The 18,924-nt window shown below is 35.6% G+C and overlaps 1 protein-coding gene across 1 annotated transcript in view; it reads right to left on the reverse strand.

Annotated features, from left to right (window-relative positions):
• Window positions 1–11,366: 11,366 nt before the first annotated feature.
• TMEM123 (transmembrane protein 123) overlaps window positions 11,367–18,924 on the reverse strand; it is a 46,585-nt gene continuing 39,027 nt past the window's right edge. Inside the window, exons 3-5 of the mRNA XM_081062643.1 lie at window positions 17,323–17,676; window positions 16,027–16,180; window positions 11,367–13,869 (exon numbers count right to left, since the gene is read on the reverse strand). Coding sequence (XP_080918769.1) covers window positions 13,845–13,869; window positions 16,027–16,180; window positions 17,323–17,676 — 533 coding nt within the window. The 3' untranslated portion in view covers window positions 11,367–13,844. The remainder of the gene's footprint in view (window positions 13,870–16,026; window positions 16,181–17,322; window positions 17,677–18,924) is intronic.

The raw sequence follows: 18,924 nt of genomic DNA on the forward strand, positions 1-18,924 counted from the left end.
GACTGTGTTCCCTATGCTATGCTTTACATCCATGTAGTATCTCAGTATTTCTGTCAGTTATTCTTTTACATAAAAATGCTATTCCATGAAAAAAGCACTTTCAGATTGCAGTTCAGTCACACAAGTGATTTTCCTTGAAACAATCATCGTACTTTTGTATGTAGCATAAACACTTTATGTGTACTTCCCATTTGTCACATAAAATAATGTCTACCCCAGGGTCCAATTTAATAAAAATTTTACTGCTTTATCAAGAACATTCTTACATGCAAGTGGCAATTTTCTTACTGAGAGTATGTGACAGTGATGGAATAGCTGCTATTGTACTTGATGCTACTACCTCGATTTATGCAAAGATATCAGCAGTTTTACCACCATTTGCACCATCAGTGAAAATGGCAAATAACACCTTAGTATTATTTTTGAATTTTCAGAGCCCCAAAAGTGTCTCAGGGACCCTCAGAGGTTCTTGGACCAGCCTTTAAGAACCACTGGTGTGCAGTAACCATTAATCTTATTCTTCACAAAAATTTAGGAAGAATTGTTTTAAAGGAGAACGTTTAGTCCTATCTTCTGAGGTTTCCTTCAGCATAGAAGGTGTTCTCTTTGCCCTTGCACTTCCCCTTCTTGCTGTTTATGGGGGAGAAACGAGTATGGCTAATAACTCAATCTCATCTTTATTATTCTTCCTTTCTGGGAGCCAGCCTTCCTGAAGAGTGTGTACTATGCTTGTCTGTGATTTGCGTTTCAGTATGTCCAATGACAGAGTGGTAACATTTGTTTCATTCTGGGATTCAGTATTAGGAAATAAGTGTTGTCCTCTAAAGCCTTTATCAATAATAAAGGTGGTGTCTGTGGTGACTCCTTTCACCCTTTATTGGTTCCGAATTTGAGCAAATGAGGTGTTATTCATTGAGTCCTACAAACCCACAATGGATTACACTGCCTGATTGGTCTGTTGGAATATGCGTGTTTAGCTTAGTAGAAATGGAAAATTCGTGATAATAATTGATAATTATGCTAGGTCCTGTCACACCGGTATTTCTGGTATAATGATGTCCAGACAGGTTTAAGGCAATGAGTCCTTGGAGCTTTTAATCCTTAGCAGCTCTGACAATAAGGGGTAGTAGGTCATTATCTTGTTGAAAGCCACGTACGTGACTGTTGCGTAGTGTGGTATAGTGAAAAGAGCCCAGAATTTCAAACCCAAAGACTTTGCCTCTAAGTTCAGTTCTACCATTTATAAGGCTTTCTCCAAACCCTTTCTAACTGATTCTCAGCTTTTCTATGAAGGTTAATTTCTGTCCTACTTCTTCCTCACAGGTTATAAGTAGGTTCTAATGTGGGACTGCACGTAAGAACTGTGTTTTTTTATTAGCAGGCTGTGCTGATGACAACGTTATTGGTCTGATCCCTGAGTAGCAAGCATCTCGTTTCCTGTCTGACCTGGACATACTGAGTCACAGCATTGTGTTCCACTCAGTGTTTTGTTTGTTTGTTTTGTTTAAAGGCCAAGTAGAACTTGAATACAGACTTGTAAAAGATTTAAACAAGGTAAGTGTGAAAAATGAAATGTTTAAGTTCTCCTTAATTTCTCCACTACTTTCAGTCTCTTCCCCAGTGATAATCACCATTAAATTGCAATGTATTCAATGTGTGTGGGTGTGTAAACATACATGTGCATACATACATGTGGTTATATGAATGTTTTTCAGGTCACTTTTTCACTCAAAGATTTTTGCCTTGAAGTTTTTATCTTTCTATGTCACTGGGTAAATATCCAATGCTTTTTCTATAAAAATCATCTCAGTTTCAAAGTTACAAGGAAACTAAAGATTTTTCTCTATCCTTATCTGGTATATATAATCTTTGTAGCATTTCTGATGATTACACTCATAAGTACAATCACCAGAATTCACTACCTCTTGAGGAAGCTTATCCATTTTCATGCTATTGTGATTGCTAAAATAATTCACAGTATAGCATAATTTGGAATAATGGGTATATTTTACAGACACCAAAGGTGAAAAAGCATGGGGGCAGGTATAGAGATTGGTGATTGGTTTAGCACTTGGAAAGGCACAGAAGTACAAAAGAATAAGCATTGTCTGAGAACGGAGATGTCCTATAATTTACATATCTGTTTTACAGATATGGGATACTAAGGCTCTGAGATACATCTTAATACAAAGTAGAGAATAATCGCCATAAGAGAGATTCATATACAACGCTATGGGGATATTTTTCAAAGAATTTTAGCTAAGGTAGTCATCAACTGGGTATTGAACGTTAAATAGAATTAAAGTTGAAGAACAGAGGTATTGGGAAGTGTTTTCCAGGCCGAGGGGAAAATATGAAGAAAAAAAATGCATGAAGCATTTTTGGAAACAATGAATTATAGTAGGGTCAATGAAGGTGAATAATAGGACACCAGGGTGGAAAGGTCAGATGGGGACCAGTTTTAAGAGGACTACAAGTTACCGGCTTTGCTATCTAGATGTCATTCTGTAGGTGAAGAGGAGCCATTGGTTTTTAAGCTGAGGGGTTATGTGATCATTGCTGTTATTTATGAAGAATAGTGTAGTGGCAGAATTGAATTTGTATATAAAAGGGGTTTGGGAAGGCTAGGTGATTGGCCTTGAAGTTAAATTCTTAAAACATCATAAGTAATATTGAGAAAACATCAATTGTGTCAAAAACAGAGAAGGGGATGCAGATTATGAGGATAGCTGAAGCTCCCTTAGGTGACCAGCGGCCCTGCTGCCACTGGGTGGCACTGGGTAAAATGTATGGGGCTGCAGAGGGCTAGGAGTGGAGAGCTCTGTAGGGATTTTCAGTAGTTCACTTGATGGTAAATCCGTCTATTCTGGCTTTAATTTCCTGGAAACGTTATTAACCTGAGAAAGGCTTTTGGATTATTCCCCTTGCCCCCTTTTAAAACTTAAGGTAAAATTCACATAATATAAAATGAACCATTTTAAAGTTGTTTCATTCTATCATTCTATAGCATTTAGTACATTCACCATGTTTTACAACCACCACTTTGATCAAGTTCAAAAACATTTTCATAACCCCAAAGGGAAATCCTGCACCCTTTAAGTAGGCAGTCCTCACTCCTCTTCCCCCTTGCCTCTGCCAAACACCATTTGCTTTCTGTCTCAATGGATTTATCTGTTTTGGCTATTTCATATAAATGTAATCATACAATATGTGGCTTTGTGTCTGGCTTCTTTCACTTAGCATGTTTTTGAGGTTCATCATATTGTAGCATGCACCAGTACTTCATTCCTTTTTATGAATGAGTAATATTCCATTGTATGTATATACCATTTTGTTTATCCATTCATTCACTTATGGACTTAGATAGTTTCTACCGTTTGACTATTGTGAATAGTGCTACTATGAATGTTCCTGTACAAGTGTTTGTTTGCGTTCCCATTTTACCTCTTTTGGGTATATACTTAGGAATGGAATTGCTGGGTCTTATGGTAATTCTATTTAACTTACTGAGGAACTGCCAGACTGTTTTCAACAGCGGCTGCACCATTCATTTTATATTCCCACCAGCAACACACAGGTTTCCATTTCTCCACATTCCCTGAAACACTTAATTTTCTTTGTTCTCTTTCATTTTAAAATTATAGACATTTAGGGGATGTGAAGTGATTTTTTTATTGTGCTTGCGATTTGCATTTTCCTAATGGCTAATGACATGAACATCTTTCCATGTGCTTTTTGGACATTTGTCTAATTTTGAAGAAATGTATATTCAAGCTCTTTGTCCATTTTAAAAATTGGGTTTGTCGTTTTGTAGTTGAGTTGTGGTTGTTCTTTATGTATTCTGGATACTAGAACCTTTTCAGATATATGATTTGCACTATTTCCTTGCATACTGTAGGTTATCTTTCCACTTTCTTGATAATGTATTTTCGTGCAGAAGTTTGATTTTTGATTTTGATGAAGTCCAGGTTATCTCATTTTTTCTTTGGTTACTCAAGTTTTTTGGTATCTAAGAAACCATTGTCAAATCCAAGGTCATAAGAATTTACCTCTATGTTTAAAGAGTTTTATAGTTTGACTTTTATGTTTTTGTTATTGATTTTAAGTTAATTTTTGTATGTTGTACGAGGTGAGAGTCGAACTTCACAGCATGTTTGTGTTGGGACAACTGGATACTTGTTGCAGAGACTATTCATTCCCCATTTAATTGCCTTGGGATTCTTGTCAAAAATCAATTGGCAGTTGATGAAAGAAGTTGAAGAAAAAAATAAATGGAAAGATATTTTGTGCTTGTGGATTGGAAGAATTAATACTGTTAAATGTTCATAATACCTAAAGTGATACACATACAGATCAATGCAATCCTTATAAAAATTCCAATAGCATTTTCACATAAATAGAAAAAAAAAATTCTAAAATTTACATGGATCCACAAAAGACCTTGAATAACTGAAACAATGTTGGGAAAGAACAGAGTTGGAGGCATCACACTTCCTGATTTCAAATTATATTACAAAGCTACAGTAATCGAAGCAGTATGGTACTGGCATAAAAACACATAGACCCCAGGGGAACAGAATAGAGAGGCTAGAAATACACCCGAGCATATATGTTCAACTAATTTTTGACAAGGGTGTCAAGAATACATTATGGGGAAAAAGATAGTCTCTTTGATAAATAGTGTTGGGAAAACTGGACAGCAACATGAAAAATAATGAAATTGGATCCTTATCACACGCTATTCACAAAAATAACTAAAAATGGATTAAAGACTTACACATAAGACCTGGAACTGTAAAAATTCCTAAAAGAAAAATAGGGAAAAATCTCCTTGACATTGGCCTTGGCTGTGGCACCAAAAACTCAGGCTGCAAAAGTAAAAATAAACAAGTGGGACTGCATCACACTGAAAAGCTTCTGCACAGCAAAAGAAACCATGAACAAAATGAAAAGACAACTTACAGAATGGAAATATTTGCAAACCATATGTCTGATGAGTTTAATATCCAAAATATGTGAGGAACTCATATGAGGTGTGACAATTAAGTTCACGAACTCATCCTAGAAAAAAACGTTGCATACCTCATTGCTGAATATCACTATGGTCACCTTTGAAGTACTCCCCTTGGGAAGCTATGCACCAATGCCAGCGCCTAGTCCACCCTTCAAAGCAATTTTGGAACTCTTTTTCTGGAATGGCCATCAGAGCTGTCATATTACCCTTGCTGTCCTGAATGTCATCAAAATGTCTTTCTTTCAATGTTTCCTTCATCTTCAGATAAAAAGAAAGAAGTCATTGGGGACCAGATCAGATGAGTAGGGAGGGTGTTCCAATACAGTTATTTGTTGACTGGCTAAAAACTCCCTTATAGGCAGTGAGCTGGTGCATTGACATGATGCAAGAGCCATGAATTGCTGGCGAGAAGTTATGGTTGTCTAGCTTTTTCACTCAGCCTTTTCAGCACTTTCAAATAGTAAACTTGGTTAATTGTCCAGCTGATATAAAGTCCTAAGGAATAATCTCTCTGATACCAAAAAAAGCTTAGCAACATCATTGCAACAAGTTCTCAAACTTAATTTTCAGACCTGATACACCTCAATAGCAGAAAAACAATCCAACCAAAACACAAGCAGAGGAACTGAAGAGATTTTTCCAAAGAAGACATACAAATGGCTAACAGGTGATACGAAAAGGTGCTCAGCATCACTAATCATCAAAGAAATTCAAATCAAAACCACAATGAGATATTAACCTTATACCTGTTAGGATGGATATTATCAAAAAGACAAGAGATAAAAAGTGCTGGTGAGAATGTGGAGAAAAGGGAACCTATGTATTACTCTTGGGATTGTTAGTACAGCCGCTATGGAAAACAGTATGGCAGTTCCTCAAAAAATTAAAAATAGAATTACCATATGATTTAACAATTCCTCTTCTGGGTATCTACCCAGAGGAAATGAAATCAGTGCCTTGAAGAGATAGATATCTGCACTCCCATGTTAATTGCAGCATTATTAACAAGCAAGATATGGAAACCTCAGTGTCTATTCATCAGAGAATGGGTTAAAAATGTGTGTGCGTGTATGAATATGAATATTATTTAGCCTTGAAAAAGAAATTATGCCATCGCGACAACATAGTTGAGCCTGGAGGACGTAAGTGAGATAAGTCATACTCAGAAGGAAAAAAAGCATGATCTCAACTTATATGTGGAATTTAAGAAGTTAAATACATAGAAGTTAAAGAGTAGAACAGTGGGTGCTATGAGAGGGGAAGTGGAAAAAATGGGGAGATGTTAGTCAAAGAGCACAAAATTGTAGATCTGTAAGATGAAGAAGTCTAGACATCTAATGTACAACTTGATGACTATGGTTAGTGTACTGAATACTGGAAATTTGCTAAGGGAATAGATCAGGTACTCTGATCACACACACACTCACAAAATGGTATGTTTTTTATGTAAAAAATAAAGTTAAAAATATCGGGCACTTGCCATCCAGGTTTATTCCTGGGCTCAATTCAATTCCACTGGTCTCTATGTCTATCTTACGCCAGCACCACACTGTTTTGATTACTGTTGTAGTTAACTTTTTAAATTGGGAAGTGTGATCCTGCAACTTTCTTAGTTTTCAAGATTGTTTTGGCTCTTTGGGGCCCCTTGTGATTTCATGTGATTTGGAGGATAAAGTTGTTGGGATTTTGATAAGAGATTGCGTTGTATCAGTAAATTGCTTTGGATAAGTATTGCCATCTTTACAATATTAAATCTTCCAATCCATGAGCACAGAGATTTTTCCATTTAATTTCAATAGTGTTTTGTAGTTTTCAGTGCACACATCTTTCACCTCCTTGGTTAAATTTCTTCCTAGATATTATATTCTTTAGGATGTTCAAAATGAGATTGTTTTCTTAATATCCTTTTGGATTGTTCATGGCTAGTATGTAGAAGCACAACTTATTTTTGTGTGTTAATCTCGTACCCTGAGACTTTGTGAATTTTTTTAGCTCTAGATTTCTTGTTGATTTGTTGGGAATTTCTGTATCTAGAATCATGACATCTACAAATAGAGATAGTTTTGCTTCTTTTCCAGTTATGATGTTTTTTTTCTCACCTAATTGCTTTGGCTAGAACTTTCAGCACAATGTTGAACAGCATCGATGAAAGTGGGCTTCCTTGTCTTGTGCCTGATCTTAGAGGGAAAAGCTTTCAGTCTGTTACCATCAAGTACCTTAGCTGTGGGATTTAAAATAAATGCCATTTGCCAGGTTGAGGAAGTCACTTCTATTTCTAGTTTTCTGAGTGTTATCATGAAAGGATGCTGGGTATTGTCAGATACTTTTCTGTATCAAGGTCACATGTTTTTCCCTCCCTTTGTTTTTTTATTAATGTGTTATATTACATTGATTTTGTTATGATGAACCACCCTTGCACACCTGGGATAAATTCCATTTAGTCATGGTGTATAATCCTTTTAATGGTATTGGATTCAGTTTGCTAATATTTTGTTGAAGATTTTTGCATTTATATTTGTAAAGGATATATTATTTTGTTGTTTTCTTGTGGTATTTTTCTGGCTTTGGTATCAGGGTAGTGCTAGCCTCACAGAATGAGTTAGGAAGTGTTCCACCTCAGTTGATTTAAAAATTTTTTTTTTTTATCTTTTGGGTGCAGAGCATTTGCGGTTCCCAGAAATTTCCTGCCTGATCCCACAGCAAAAGGACAGGATGACTGAAACTCCTTTTTATACATGCTCATCTCTCAACGTTTTGAAGCAGCAGCAAGCAGAGAACACAGAATAGGAGAAAGAGCAGGCTTGGAGACATGGGAAAAATTCTGTATGAAAGAGATGGCGCTTTGATTCTTAAGAAAGGGTTAAAAATTATGATAAATGTTTTATTAATAAAGACAGGCAAGGCCTTTGAATAGTTTAAAGTGATAAATCCAGACACTTTGGGGCAGAAGTCCATCTCAGGTTAGTTAGGATGGATGGGTGTGCGTAGGGGAAGTAAGTGTGGTGGTGCTGGTGCAGGAAAAGGACAGGAAGTTGAGTACTTTCTATTCCCAGTAGAAATCTTCCAGGACTTAATCTCAGATCTCCAACTAACTTTCTTCTTAGTTGTCAGCTATTTATATCTAGAGATGTCTATTAAATTGTGTTCTCCATGTACTACAAATCTACCAATGAATTTGTAAGATTGCGTTAACAGCGGGCTAGGCATAAAATGTTAATATTTATCAAATGTTTCTTCTTACGTATATTTCTTAGTTTAACGTAGCCCTAATTTTGTTGCTTGTGTTTTCGTTGTCATAGCCAAAAATTCATTGCCAAGACCCATGTCAAAGAGCTTTCCCTACGTTTTCGTCTAGGAGTTTTATGGTTTCTGGTCTTACATTTAAGTCTTTAATCCATTTAATTTTTGTGAGTGGAGAAGGATGGGAGTCTAGTTTGGTTATTTTACATGTGAATATCCAATTATCCCAGAACCATTTACTGAAGACCGTCTTTTCTTCATGAAGTACTCTTGGCTCCCCTGTCAAATATTAGTTGACCATATATGCATGGGTTTATTTCTGGGCTCCTGATTTTGTTCTATTGGTCTGTGTGTGTTTTTATGCCAGTGCCATACTGTTCTGATTACTATATTTTATTTAAATTGATTTTTTCCCCTATCCCCTCATCACCTCCCCTTTGGCAACCACATATAGTTTTACAATATGGCTTGAAATCAGGAAGTGTAATGCTTTCCACTTTATTTTTTTTTCCTCAGTATTGCTTTGGTATTTGGGGTCTTTTGTGGTTCCATACAAATTTTTAGGATTCTTTTACTTGTGTAAAAAAAAATGTGCTTGGAATCTTGGGGATTGCATTGAGTCTGTAGGTGGCTTTTAGTAATATTGACATTTTAACAATATTAATTCTTCCAGTCCATGAACTTGAGATACCTTTCCATTTGTTTCTTCTTTGATTTCTTTCATCTGTCTCTTGTAGTTTTCAGAGTAGAGATCTTTCACCTCTTTGGTTAAATTTATTCCTGTGCATTTTACTGTTTTTAATAGTATTACAAATGGAATTATTTTAGTTTTCAGATAATTCATTGTTAGCGTATAGAAATGCTACTGCTTTTTTAAGTTTTGTTATTCTGCATTTTCACTGCATTTGTTTACATCTAACATTTTTTTTGGTGGACTCTGTAGGATTTTCTATATAAAGTCATGTTATCTGCAAATAGAGACAATTTTACTTCTTCCTTTCCAATTCTGATGACTTTTCTTTCTTTTTCTTGCCTAACTACTCTAGCTAGGACTTTTAGTGCTATGTTGAATAGGACTGGGGAGAGTGGGCACTCTTGTCTTATTACTGATCTTAGAGGAAAAACTTTCAACCTTTCATGAGTATGATGTTAGCTATGTTTGTAATTCGTGGCCTTTATTATGTTGAGGCACATTCCTTCTATACTTGTTTGTTGAGTTTTTATCATGAACAGATGTTGAATTTTGTCCAATGTTTGTGTGGCTATTGAGATGATCATGATTTTTTCATTCTATTAACGTGATGTATGATGTATCACATTGATTTGTGGGTGTTGAACAATCCTTGTGTCCAAGGGACTAAATCCCACTTCATCACGGAGAATGATCCTCTTACTAGTGTGTTGCTAACTTTGGTTTGCTGGTATTTTGTGCAGAACTTTTGCATATATATTCCTCAGGGATATTGGACTGTAGTTTTCTAGTAGTGCCCTTTTCTAGCTTTGGTGTTAGGGTAATGCTGGCCTTATAAAGTTAAGTTTGGGAATGTTCCCTCCTGTTGGTTTTCTTTTTGAAGAATTTTGGAAGGTTTAACCTTAATTCATCTTTAAATGTTTGGTAAAACCAGTGAAGCCATGTGGTCCAGGGCTTTTCTTTATTGGAAGATTTTTGATTACTGATTTAATATCTGTACTAGTAATTGATTTGTTCAGGTTTTCTTTCTTCCGGATTCAGTCTTGGTTGTATGTTTCTAGTAATTTTTCAATTTCTTCTAGTGCTACATTCGTCAGTGGGCTGGGCTGCCTCAAGCCCCCTGACCTAGCAGGGGTAGAATAGGCTCCAGGGCTGGTAAATCTCTTTGAGGACCGCAATCAGATAGGTCTGCATCCCAAAACGTTCCCTGGTTTGGGGACTGCACCACAAACTTGACTACAGATGAGCAAAGCCACTGCGTGGGGTTACTACTTGGGCATTTCAGGTAGGAACTCTGCCAAGTTCTAAGTGCAAATGGTGGCAAGCCCTTGCCCCCTTCTCCACTAGATTCCAGGGGTCAAGCTCCACAGATTTCCGGGGTGAGACGAGAATGGGAGCTCATGAGAAGTGAGCCCCAGTTCTGGGGGAGCGGATGTCTACCCTGGGCAACCTTTTCCCAACGAGGGAACTGCTGGTTCAGGGGTCTTGGCATGGTGCTGTGATGGCTTGGGGAAGGGGCAATGCAGTCAATATGTAGCCGCTCTGACCCTTCTAATGCAGTCTGTCTTGGTCTCTTATCCATGAAAATAGTTGTTAGTTTTTCTTGTGAGGGAGAGCGAAGTCAGGAATGACCTATGTTGCTATCTTGGTGATGTTACTCTCCGCACTGCTTTGTATGTATAGCATACTTTAATTTTTAAAAAATACTTAGCTGAAACTTTTTAAGGGGTATTTTTTTAAACAGATATACTATTTATTACATATACTCCCATACCACTGGGTCAAAAACAACACACACCCAAATCTGAAGGTGGTGGGGGCATAAACTGTTCCAGAATGAAGCGAAAGCCAGGATAAGGAGGAAAAATTGTATACAAATAATACTAGATCAGGGTACTTTTTATTGTATACAGGATTTCCTGAAGACTGCAACCTCTCGCCTTGATTACCTTATAATAAATATTTGTTATTCTCAGATAAAGTTAAATCATATCCAGTTTTAAAGAAAAAAGAAAACTGTTGAAAACAACCATACTATACATGAATGCATTTGCAGTTGCTTTATATAGGGAATGGGAGTTTTTTATTTCTACTGTGAATATATATATTTTAAAAGTTCTACCCAGCATAATTAAAGAAGTAGCTTGAAGTGAAAATCCTTTGAGCAGTGCTTCTCAAGCGTTGGTGTTCATCAGATCAGTCACCTGGTAGGGCTGTTAAAACAAAATATTGATTCAGTAGGTGTGGGGTGGGGCTCAGGGATGTGCGCTGACAAATTTCTGGGTGATGCTGAAACTCCAGGTAACGACAACAATGTCAATGTAGCCCCAACAACCTGCCTTTTTATTTTGGGTTTTTCCTATCCTGTGAATTCCTCTTGAGTATGATGAAATGAAGCAAAACCACACACACGAAACTCTTGGAGAACAAAGTTTTATTCTAAAAATATATCTCAGTAACAATGAAATATCAAAAGCTGGTCATTGTAATAAAAAGGAAAAAGAGCAGTTTGCTTTAAATGTTTTTCTGAGGAATACAAAATAGTCACTAATATACTGCCAACTCTCATTTATCTGTATTTGAATTATTCATTTTATGGATTAGCCAAGGAAATTTAAAAATCATTGATTAGACTCTGCCTGATATTTAGATATACATCTGGACTGCTTTTCAAGTAAATACATTCTCAAGGAATGCAAATAAAACTGAACATTCGCTTGAGTAAATACAATTAGGAAGATAAATTTATGTTTAGGAAATGGGCTCCAAAGCTAAATATTGGTTGCATCACTGTTTTTTTCAATTTTTGAACATAACCGAAAAAAAGCTGACCTGCATTGAAGTACTGGTATTTGAAAATAACAAATTATACAATTTTTATATACAGTGAAAAGACAACTAAATTATTTCAAACCCAAAGCACAGGAAACTTTAAAGGCATATAATGACATTTAATACTTAAAAAAAAAAGTGGTTGTTTTAACTTCAAAGTGCTAAAGAAACAAGTATTCAAGAAAATTTCAAGCCTATCTACAGTTCTGACTGACTTGAAGTACTGAAATATAAAGAATGCAAGGGACAAAACAAGTTATATTTAAAAGGTGCCCATTACTATAAAATGTATCTTAAGTATATTTTTCAAAGATACAAAAACAGTAGTTGAAAGACCAGTTAGGGCTGTTAGTAACATACAATTTACCTATCAGCTCCATCTTTTTTCAAACTAATATAAACGTGTTTCATAATAATTCTTCCACTCTGTATGTGTCAATATATCCTGTCATATTCATACTTTAGGTAATTTTTTATCATCCATATTCATCCCATCAATTGGCCATAATGCACAGTAAGCAGAAATGCTTCTTTTATATCAAGATTCTTGATACATGATATTCTCTGTAAACCAAAAGCTGATCACAGAAGTTACATTTCATTCCTATTAAATGTTGGTGGATATTCATTAGGACATCTTAGCTCATTTTTAGACTATTAATTGGTGTCATTTACTTGGACCATTCTAAGATAGAAATATTATCTTAGTATTTACATTTAGTTGACTAAATATATCTTCTGTCAAAACTGGACCCTGAGTTTTGAGTGCTGGCATATAAACTGTAAAACTGAAACCCTCCCAAACCTGGTGGCTAATATTGGTGTCCCTGCAGTGCTGTGCTTTTTCTCTCCATTAACGTAGTACATCTGAAAAGTGCCTCGTCTTCAGCAAAGGAGGAAGAGGAGTGGTCTGAAGAATTCCCAAATAAGGCAGCAGTAAGTTTCCTGTCTTAAAATTTTCTGTTTTAAAACTTCATGAATATTTATTCCAAAATACACTGGTGTTCTGGTGTGAAAATGTTGTTTCCCCCAAGTTTTGAGTGAAATAAGCAGTGCAGGAAAGGCAGCCTTTCATCCTGTAGGTTGAGTAGCCTGAGGCGAGCTCCACAACCCTGGCCTGATAAACAGCATTCATCTCTAGTTCTGACTATACAGAGTTCTAAATGGGCTTTTTTTTTTTTTAAGTTAAGTGTGTTTACACTACATTAAACATTTCTAGTTATTGAAAGCAGCTCTACATACATCTCAAAAATAGTCACTAAATATATAATAGCTGAATATAAAATAAAGCAGTTTCCAGTGGTGATGATATCCTCACAGTAGCAAATAATCTTACTTCTTATTTAATACTAAGAACTAACTCTTTAAAACATTATGTTAAACATTGAAATTTGCTGAAATTACAGAGGAAAAAAAAGATAGTTATGTCAACTGCCATTGAAAGCGCAAAAGAAATTATTAATAAAAACACAGGCTCTCCAACAGGGCTAACAAAGCCCAGGTATTGTTTCTGCTGTGTTTTTTTTTTTTTTTTCGGGGTGAGGTGGGGTGGTACATTTTGTTTCTAAACCAAGTACTAAGCTTTAAAACATTAAAATATTGATGCTTTCTGAAGAGGCACTTAAACTAAAATTATGCATAAGATCTGGTTTACTCATAAAACTTCCGTCATGTGGCACTAGTAATTAGGATATACCCAGCCCTGAACAGCATGGAAGTTCTCTGTGTGAACCACTGTGTGTGCTGAGACGGCTTTGTGCCCTTCAGTGGTGTTTTCCAGTTACTGGCCCTGTGAGACCAATGCCACAAAAAGATGGGACAGGACATGTTGGTCTTATATATTTTCCAGAAGTGAACGTAACCATTGCATTAACCGTATGCTCCAAATGTTCATTAAAAACCCAAAGCAAGCCCTTTTTACCTTTAGTGATCATGAGGCATCTTTACATATTTATATATTATACATTACATGCATGTCCTGTTTATACTGTGTTCAAAAAGAGAATATTGTCTTAAACTAATTGATAGGGTTCCATCAATCTTCTCTCCGTTGATCCTTGGATTTCCTTAAATGATGGCATCATGTTCATCGCTGTAAGATAGCAAAAGTTAAAGTTACTTTGTTTTGTATTTGTAAAAACTACTTATATATTTACAATTTTAAGTAAAGTAACAATTTCAAGTTTTAGGATCAAAATTAATCGTGATTGCTTGTGTAAAGTTTCTTAAAGTATCTGGTGTACTGTATTGGCTAAGGATTCAAACTGTGGTTCAGGTTGTCAAACAGACCTGCCCTCAGATCTCTGCTCTCTGCATTTTAGTAGGTGTGTGACTTTTCACCAGTTAGCTATTATAACCCTCTTTAAAAAGAAAACCACCATTATTTCTTGAGCATTTACTATGTGCCAGATTGATACTGTAGACTTACATCCTTAACTCATTTAATCATCACAGTAACCCTGTGTAGAGGACACTTTCATTTATTTGCTTTATTTATTTATTATCCCATTTTGCAGATCAGACAGATGATCAGAAGCTAATCAAGCACGGGAACTCTCGTCTTGCCCACTACCCACTATGCGCCTCATTTAGATAAGCATGGGAAGGCACCCAGCTAGTCAGCAGTCAACCAGACTCAAAACTAAGTCTGTCTGCCCCAGACCCTATCTCTTAACTATTTCACTCCACTGTCTCTCCATGCAACTGCAAGAAACATAGGAGCTAACATTTTAATCAGTTATTATCCAATACATGAAAACTAGAAATGCTCGTTATTACTAGACATAGAAGGTCTCAGTTTCTTTAATAAGACAAACATTAACTCCTTATTTATAGAATGTCATGATTTTTATAACTTCAAAGGAACTACTAGCTTTAAAATCCACTATTTTTTCAGTAGCACTAAGAAAAACACAACCAATTAAACTACAACACAGTGCTTTCTCATCGCATAAACTCTAAGATATATTCTAATTTCAGAGGTGTTAAAATGTGGAAAAAACCAAAATTGAGTACTTAGACTCAACTAAACATGATATTTTCACCATTTACTTTTCCTATATGCAAATAAAAGTCCTATTAGAGTCAAATTCTGCTTCTGCCAGCACAATTCCCTTAACAGTAATGGGGATTCTGGACTCTGACTTATTCCACAGGTATGCAGCATGTGGTCACATATATGTGGGGAAAAAAATTAGCCCATAAAGCTAAAATTCCATACTTTGTAGTTAAGGCAGTTTAAAAGGAAAATCGCACATCTTAATTTAACTGCTTCACTATTTTATAGCCTCAACTATATCAATAAATATGGATGTTATAGAAAAATGTGGCATTTAATTTACTATAATTTTACTATACAAAATATGCCTTCTGTTTATCTGCTTAAATTTACCAAGAAAACAGATGATAAATATTTCTAGAAACATGTAGTGTTTTTTAAAAAATACTGCAAATTTTAACGCTTAATCAGTATTTCTCAAATGTTTCTGACATGAAAAGTCTCTGTGAGATGTATATGTGTACAAAAACTTAAAGAAGAAATTCTGGAAAATTGTCATCTATTCTATGGTATTTACATGTATTAACAATCAAATGAATGAATTGGTGGTATTTGTACATGTAAGATTCAAAAGAAAAAACCAAAAGGATGTTGTTGGAGTAACAAAAGCCGGGAGATAATACCTCTAAAAAATCATTAAGATCTACAGAATTATAAGAAGGCTCAACATGGTTTGGTTATCAGGACTTGATAAAACTCACCTAAAAAAGATAGTTTAACTACAGACAAAATAACGTATATTATACTAATAACTTATTTGATATAGGGAAAATGTGGCTGTCAGAAGAATTCCTTTAGTTGCTTTCTTTGTCATAGAAAGCAAAAACCATGTTTTTGGTGCTACTGACAAACATAAGACATGCTAGTTCAACAGCCACATGATAAGGTATTTCTTAACCATTAGAGCTATAAGCAAGTGAAAAGGGTTGACTTAACCTGGTGTCTGGTGAAAAAAAAAAATTTATGACAACAATAAAATACAAACATTTTGATAGGTATATATGTCTATTTTTGTTTGTAAATAATTATCATCAGAAGCTGTACATAAACAATTTACTTTGATGGGAACATAACTCATAAATCTACAAATTATCCCTGAGATGAACACTGCCACTACTCTGATATTTTGTCATGATATTTAAAGAAATACAGAAATAAAAAAAAAAAAAGTCTTGGCCAATCAAAACTCACATGGTTCTATAGCGAATGCCTCTTCTTGAATAGTACGTTTTACATCCAATGTAAAGAACAGATAAAATTCCCAGTGTTAATGCAATACCACCGACAAAGCTGCCAATATCAAATTTTGATCCTTTATTGTCTTTAGAATTTACGGTTGCTGTGACTAGAAGAAAACAGAACAAAACAGGCTTTAGTGCTCTTTAAAAACATTGTAATAAGCTAAAACTTTCTGAATTCCTTTATCAATGAATGCTGAATTGGGGACGGGGGGAATGTAAGCACAGAAAGTTGCTCTCCAGTATGTCTAGTGACTTGCTTCACTCTAGTTTTCTTGTTTATCCAACACATTCCTTAAAGAAAAACCCCTAGTATCTGCAATCCCAAGATCTTAAGGTGTTTGATGGTGTCGCATTTGGACAGTCTACCAAAACCTCAAAGGCAGCAGGATTTCGGGAATATTTTTCCTTAGGAATCCTCTTAAGAGTTCATGTCTTAACAAAATAGATCTGGGTAACACAGCTGTAATCTTGTAACTGGATCCAATTTGAAGAAATGTTTCTGAGATTTCTCCTTTTGAATAAATTGGGAATTTAAACTTTGGTTTTATCGTGGCAAGAGTCCCTGAGACATGAAAAGTTGATTTCCATATGTAAATTGCACCAATAAAGAAAATAAACTAGATGGAGTAAAATAAATAAACACACACAAAAGAAACCACAGTCTGCTATGTGTTCTGATAAATTGAATCACTAGCTTTCAAACAGAACTTCAACTTTGGATAACTAAAAAGACAATCCTAGGGTTTCGGAACTCATCGTTTCACAAGTATTATATTTTTAAAAATGCAAAAAATAGAATGCTGAGGCTGGCTCTTGATACTATATATGTGATTATATCTCATACCATTTAAAAAATATCTTTATGGCATAAATGAATTAAAACCAAAGTTCACCATGATTTTGGTTTAGAAATCATGTAGATTGAACCTGCCTAATTCCTTCCTATAATGAGGGAGAGAGAGAAAGGTGTAACAAATTCTCAAACCATGTAAAATAAAATCCATTTAGGAAAATTACCTTTTCACAGATGACCCTTATAAAGTCATTATTTGGCATGATTAAGTTGGAATCCTTTTTTTTTTTAAGGGACAAGAACACTAAGTCAATTGACTCTTCCTGATCTCTACAACTAATTTATTTAATAGGAAATCATTGTCTAAATTTCTGTATTTATTTTGCAGAATGGAAAAGGTGCATTTAACAACTATCTTCAGCATGGGAAAAACAGGTCAATTTTAATACATACTTGTTACTGATGAAGAAACAGATGTCACCGAACTATTGTGGGTTGTGGTCATCGTGGATGTTGACATCTGGGTTGTGTTTTGTGAAAGACTTGTTACTTTGGTCGTAGACTTTAAGGTGGTAGAAGTCACATTTGTTGAGATTTGTGTTGTTGTCCTGGATGTTACAGGTTTCAGGGTGGTGACTGTCCCATTTTTTGAGGCTGAGGAAACTGGAGTTGTTGATGGTTTTGTTGTGGGTTTCAAGGTGGTGACTGTCCCATTTTTTGAGACTGAGGAAACTGGAATTGTAGATGGTTTCACAGTGCTTTTGGAAGATTCATCTATATGGCTGGCAGGCACATGTGTGGTATTCCCTGTAAGAATAGCAAGAAACATTAAAACTGGAGCTATAACTTAGGGAATTAAGATCCCACATCACTGTGACTTTCATGGTCACACGTAAAGAAAGAGGTCTAACAAATACAGCAGCATGAAAGATACCTGGTCCATTAATACTTTGCACTGTATAGCAAAAAAAATCTCTCAAAGTAGTAAAATGGTCAACAGGAACCAAGGCTAGATTTACATAAAGTTAGGAATTTTTGTGAAGATATGAAAAAAGTAATTGAGTTCCAGAGGACTGAGTTCCTTCGATACAGTAATAATCTCTTGACCATCTCTATCTGAACATCTTACCATACTTCCTGTCACAGATATTAGTTGAATAGATGAATAAATTAATGGGTGTAAGGGTTTTTAAAGTTTAAAGTTTCTCTACCACATCCTTCCAAGGAGCTTTGAGCATGTTTCAAATTCCTGCTACATTTTCTCAACTCTGAGTCTCTCTGTGGTGTGCTCTATTTGGGTCTCTAATACTCTTCCACTGAGTATTATCTAATATTTTTAAAAGGCCAAAGGAATGACTACTTTTGTACTATATAGACCAATAAGTTATAATTTTCAAGTTGATGATATAAATGCTATGAAGTTGAACTAATCTTTTATTATTCAATTCTGAATGCTCTGCGTAGATATAATACACTTTAGCATGGAAATAATCACCTTTTATTTTAAACTAGTGAATGAATTCTATGGCAGTGCAATTAAATACAGCAAAGCACCAGCGTTTATACCATATCTGTAGAACAGAATGAGCTTTGCAGAGTACAACGATGAACAGTGCTGCTTTGGGATTCAGTACACACACGGCCCACTCCCTTTTCCCTGCCCAAATCAGAATTTCTTCTGATCTATACGAAGTCACACGGGCAAAAGTAGGGAGTTATAAATAACACGTTAGTTCTCCACGAAGGAAGTCCAAATGTGTTAAAGAAACAAAGCCACTGAAAATATCTACAAATGGACAAAACAGGCAAGTTAAGTTTTGTATTAGGCTGTGTTTCATGATGTTTAAGTGTGCAAACTGCAATGCGAGGATGCTCTCCTCAAGGTCAGACAGAACTCACATCTGGTGACCCAACTCCCTGTCTGTAATGTAAGTAAAGGTTATTCATGCTGCTCCACAAATGATACCATCCCACCATGGAAATCCGGATGTCTCCTTTCTCCCTTAACTGTTCAGTTCTGCCTAGTACACTTGCAGGAGTTGGCCGAGTTAGCAC

Source organism: Rhinolophus hipposideros (assembly GCF_964194185.1).
Source record: "Rhinolophus hipposideros genome assembly, chromosome: 10".
Lineage (NCBI taxonomy): Eukaryota > Metazoa > Chordata > Mammalia > Chiroptera > Rhinolophidae > Rhinolophus > Rhinolophus hipposideros.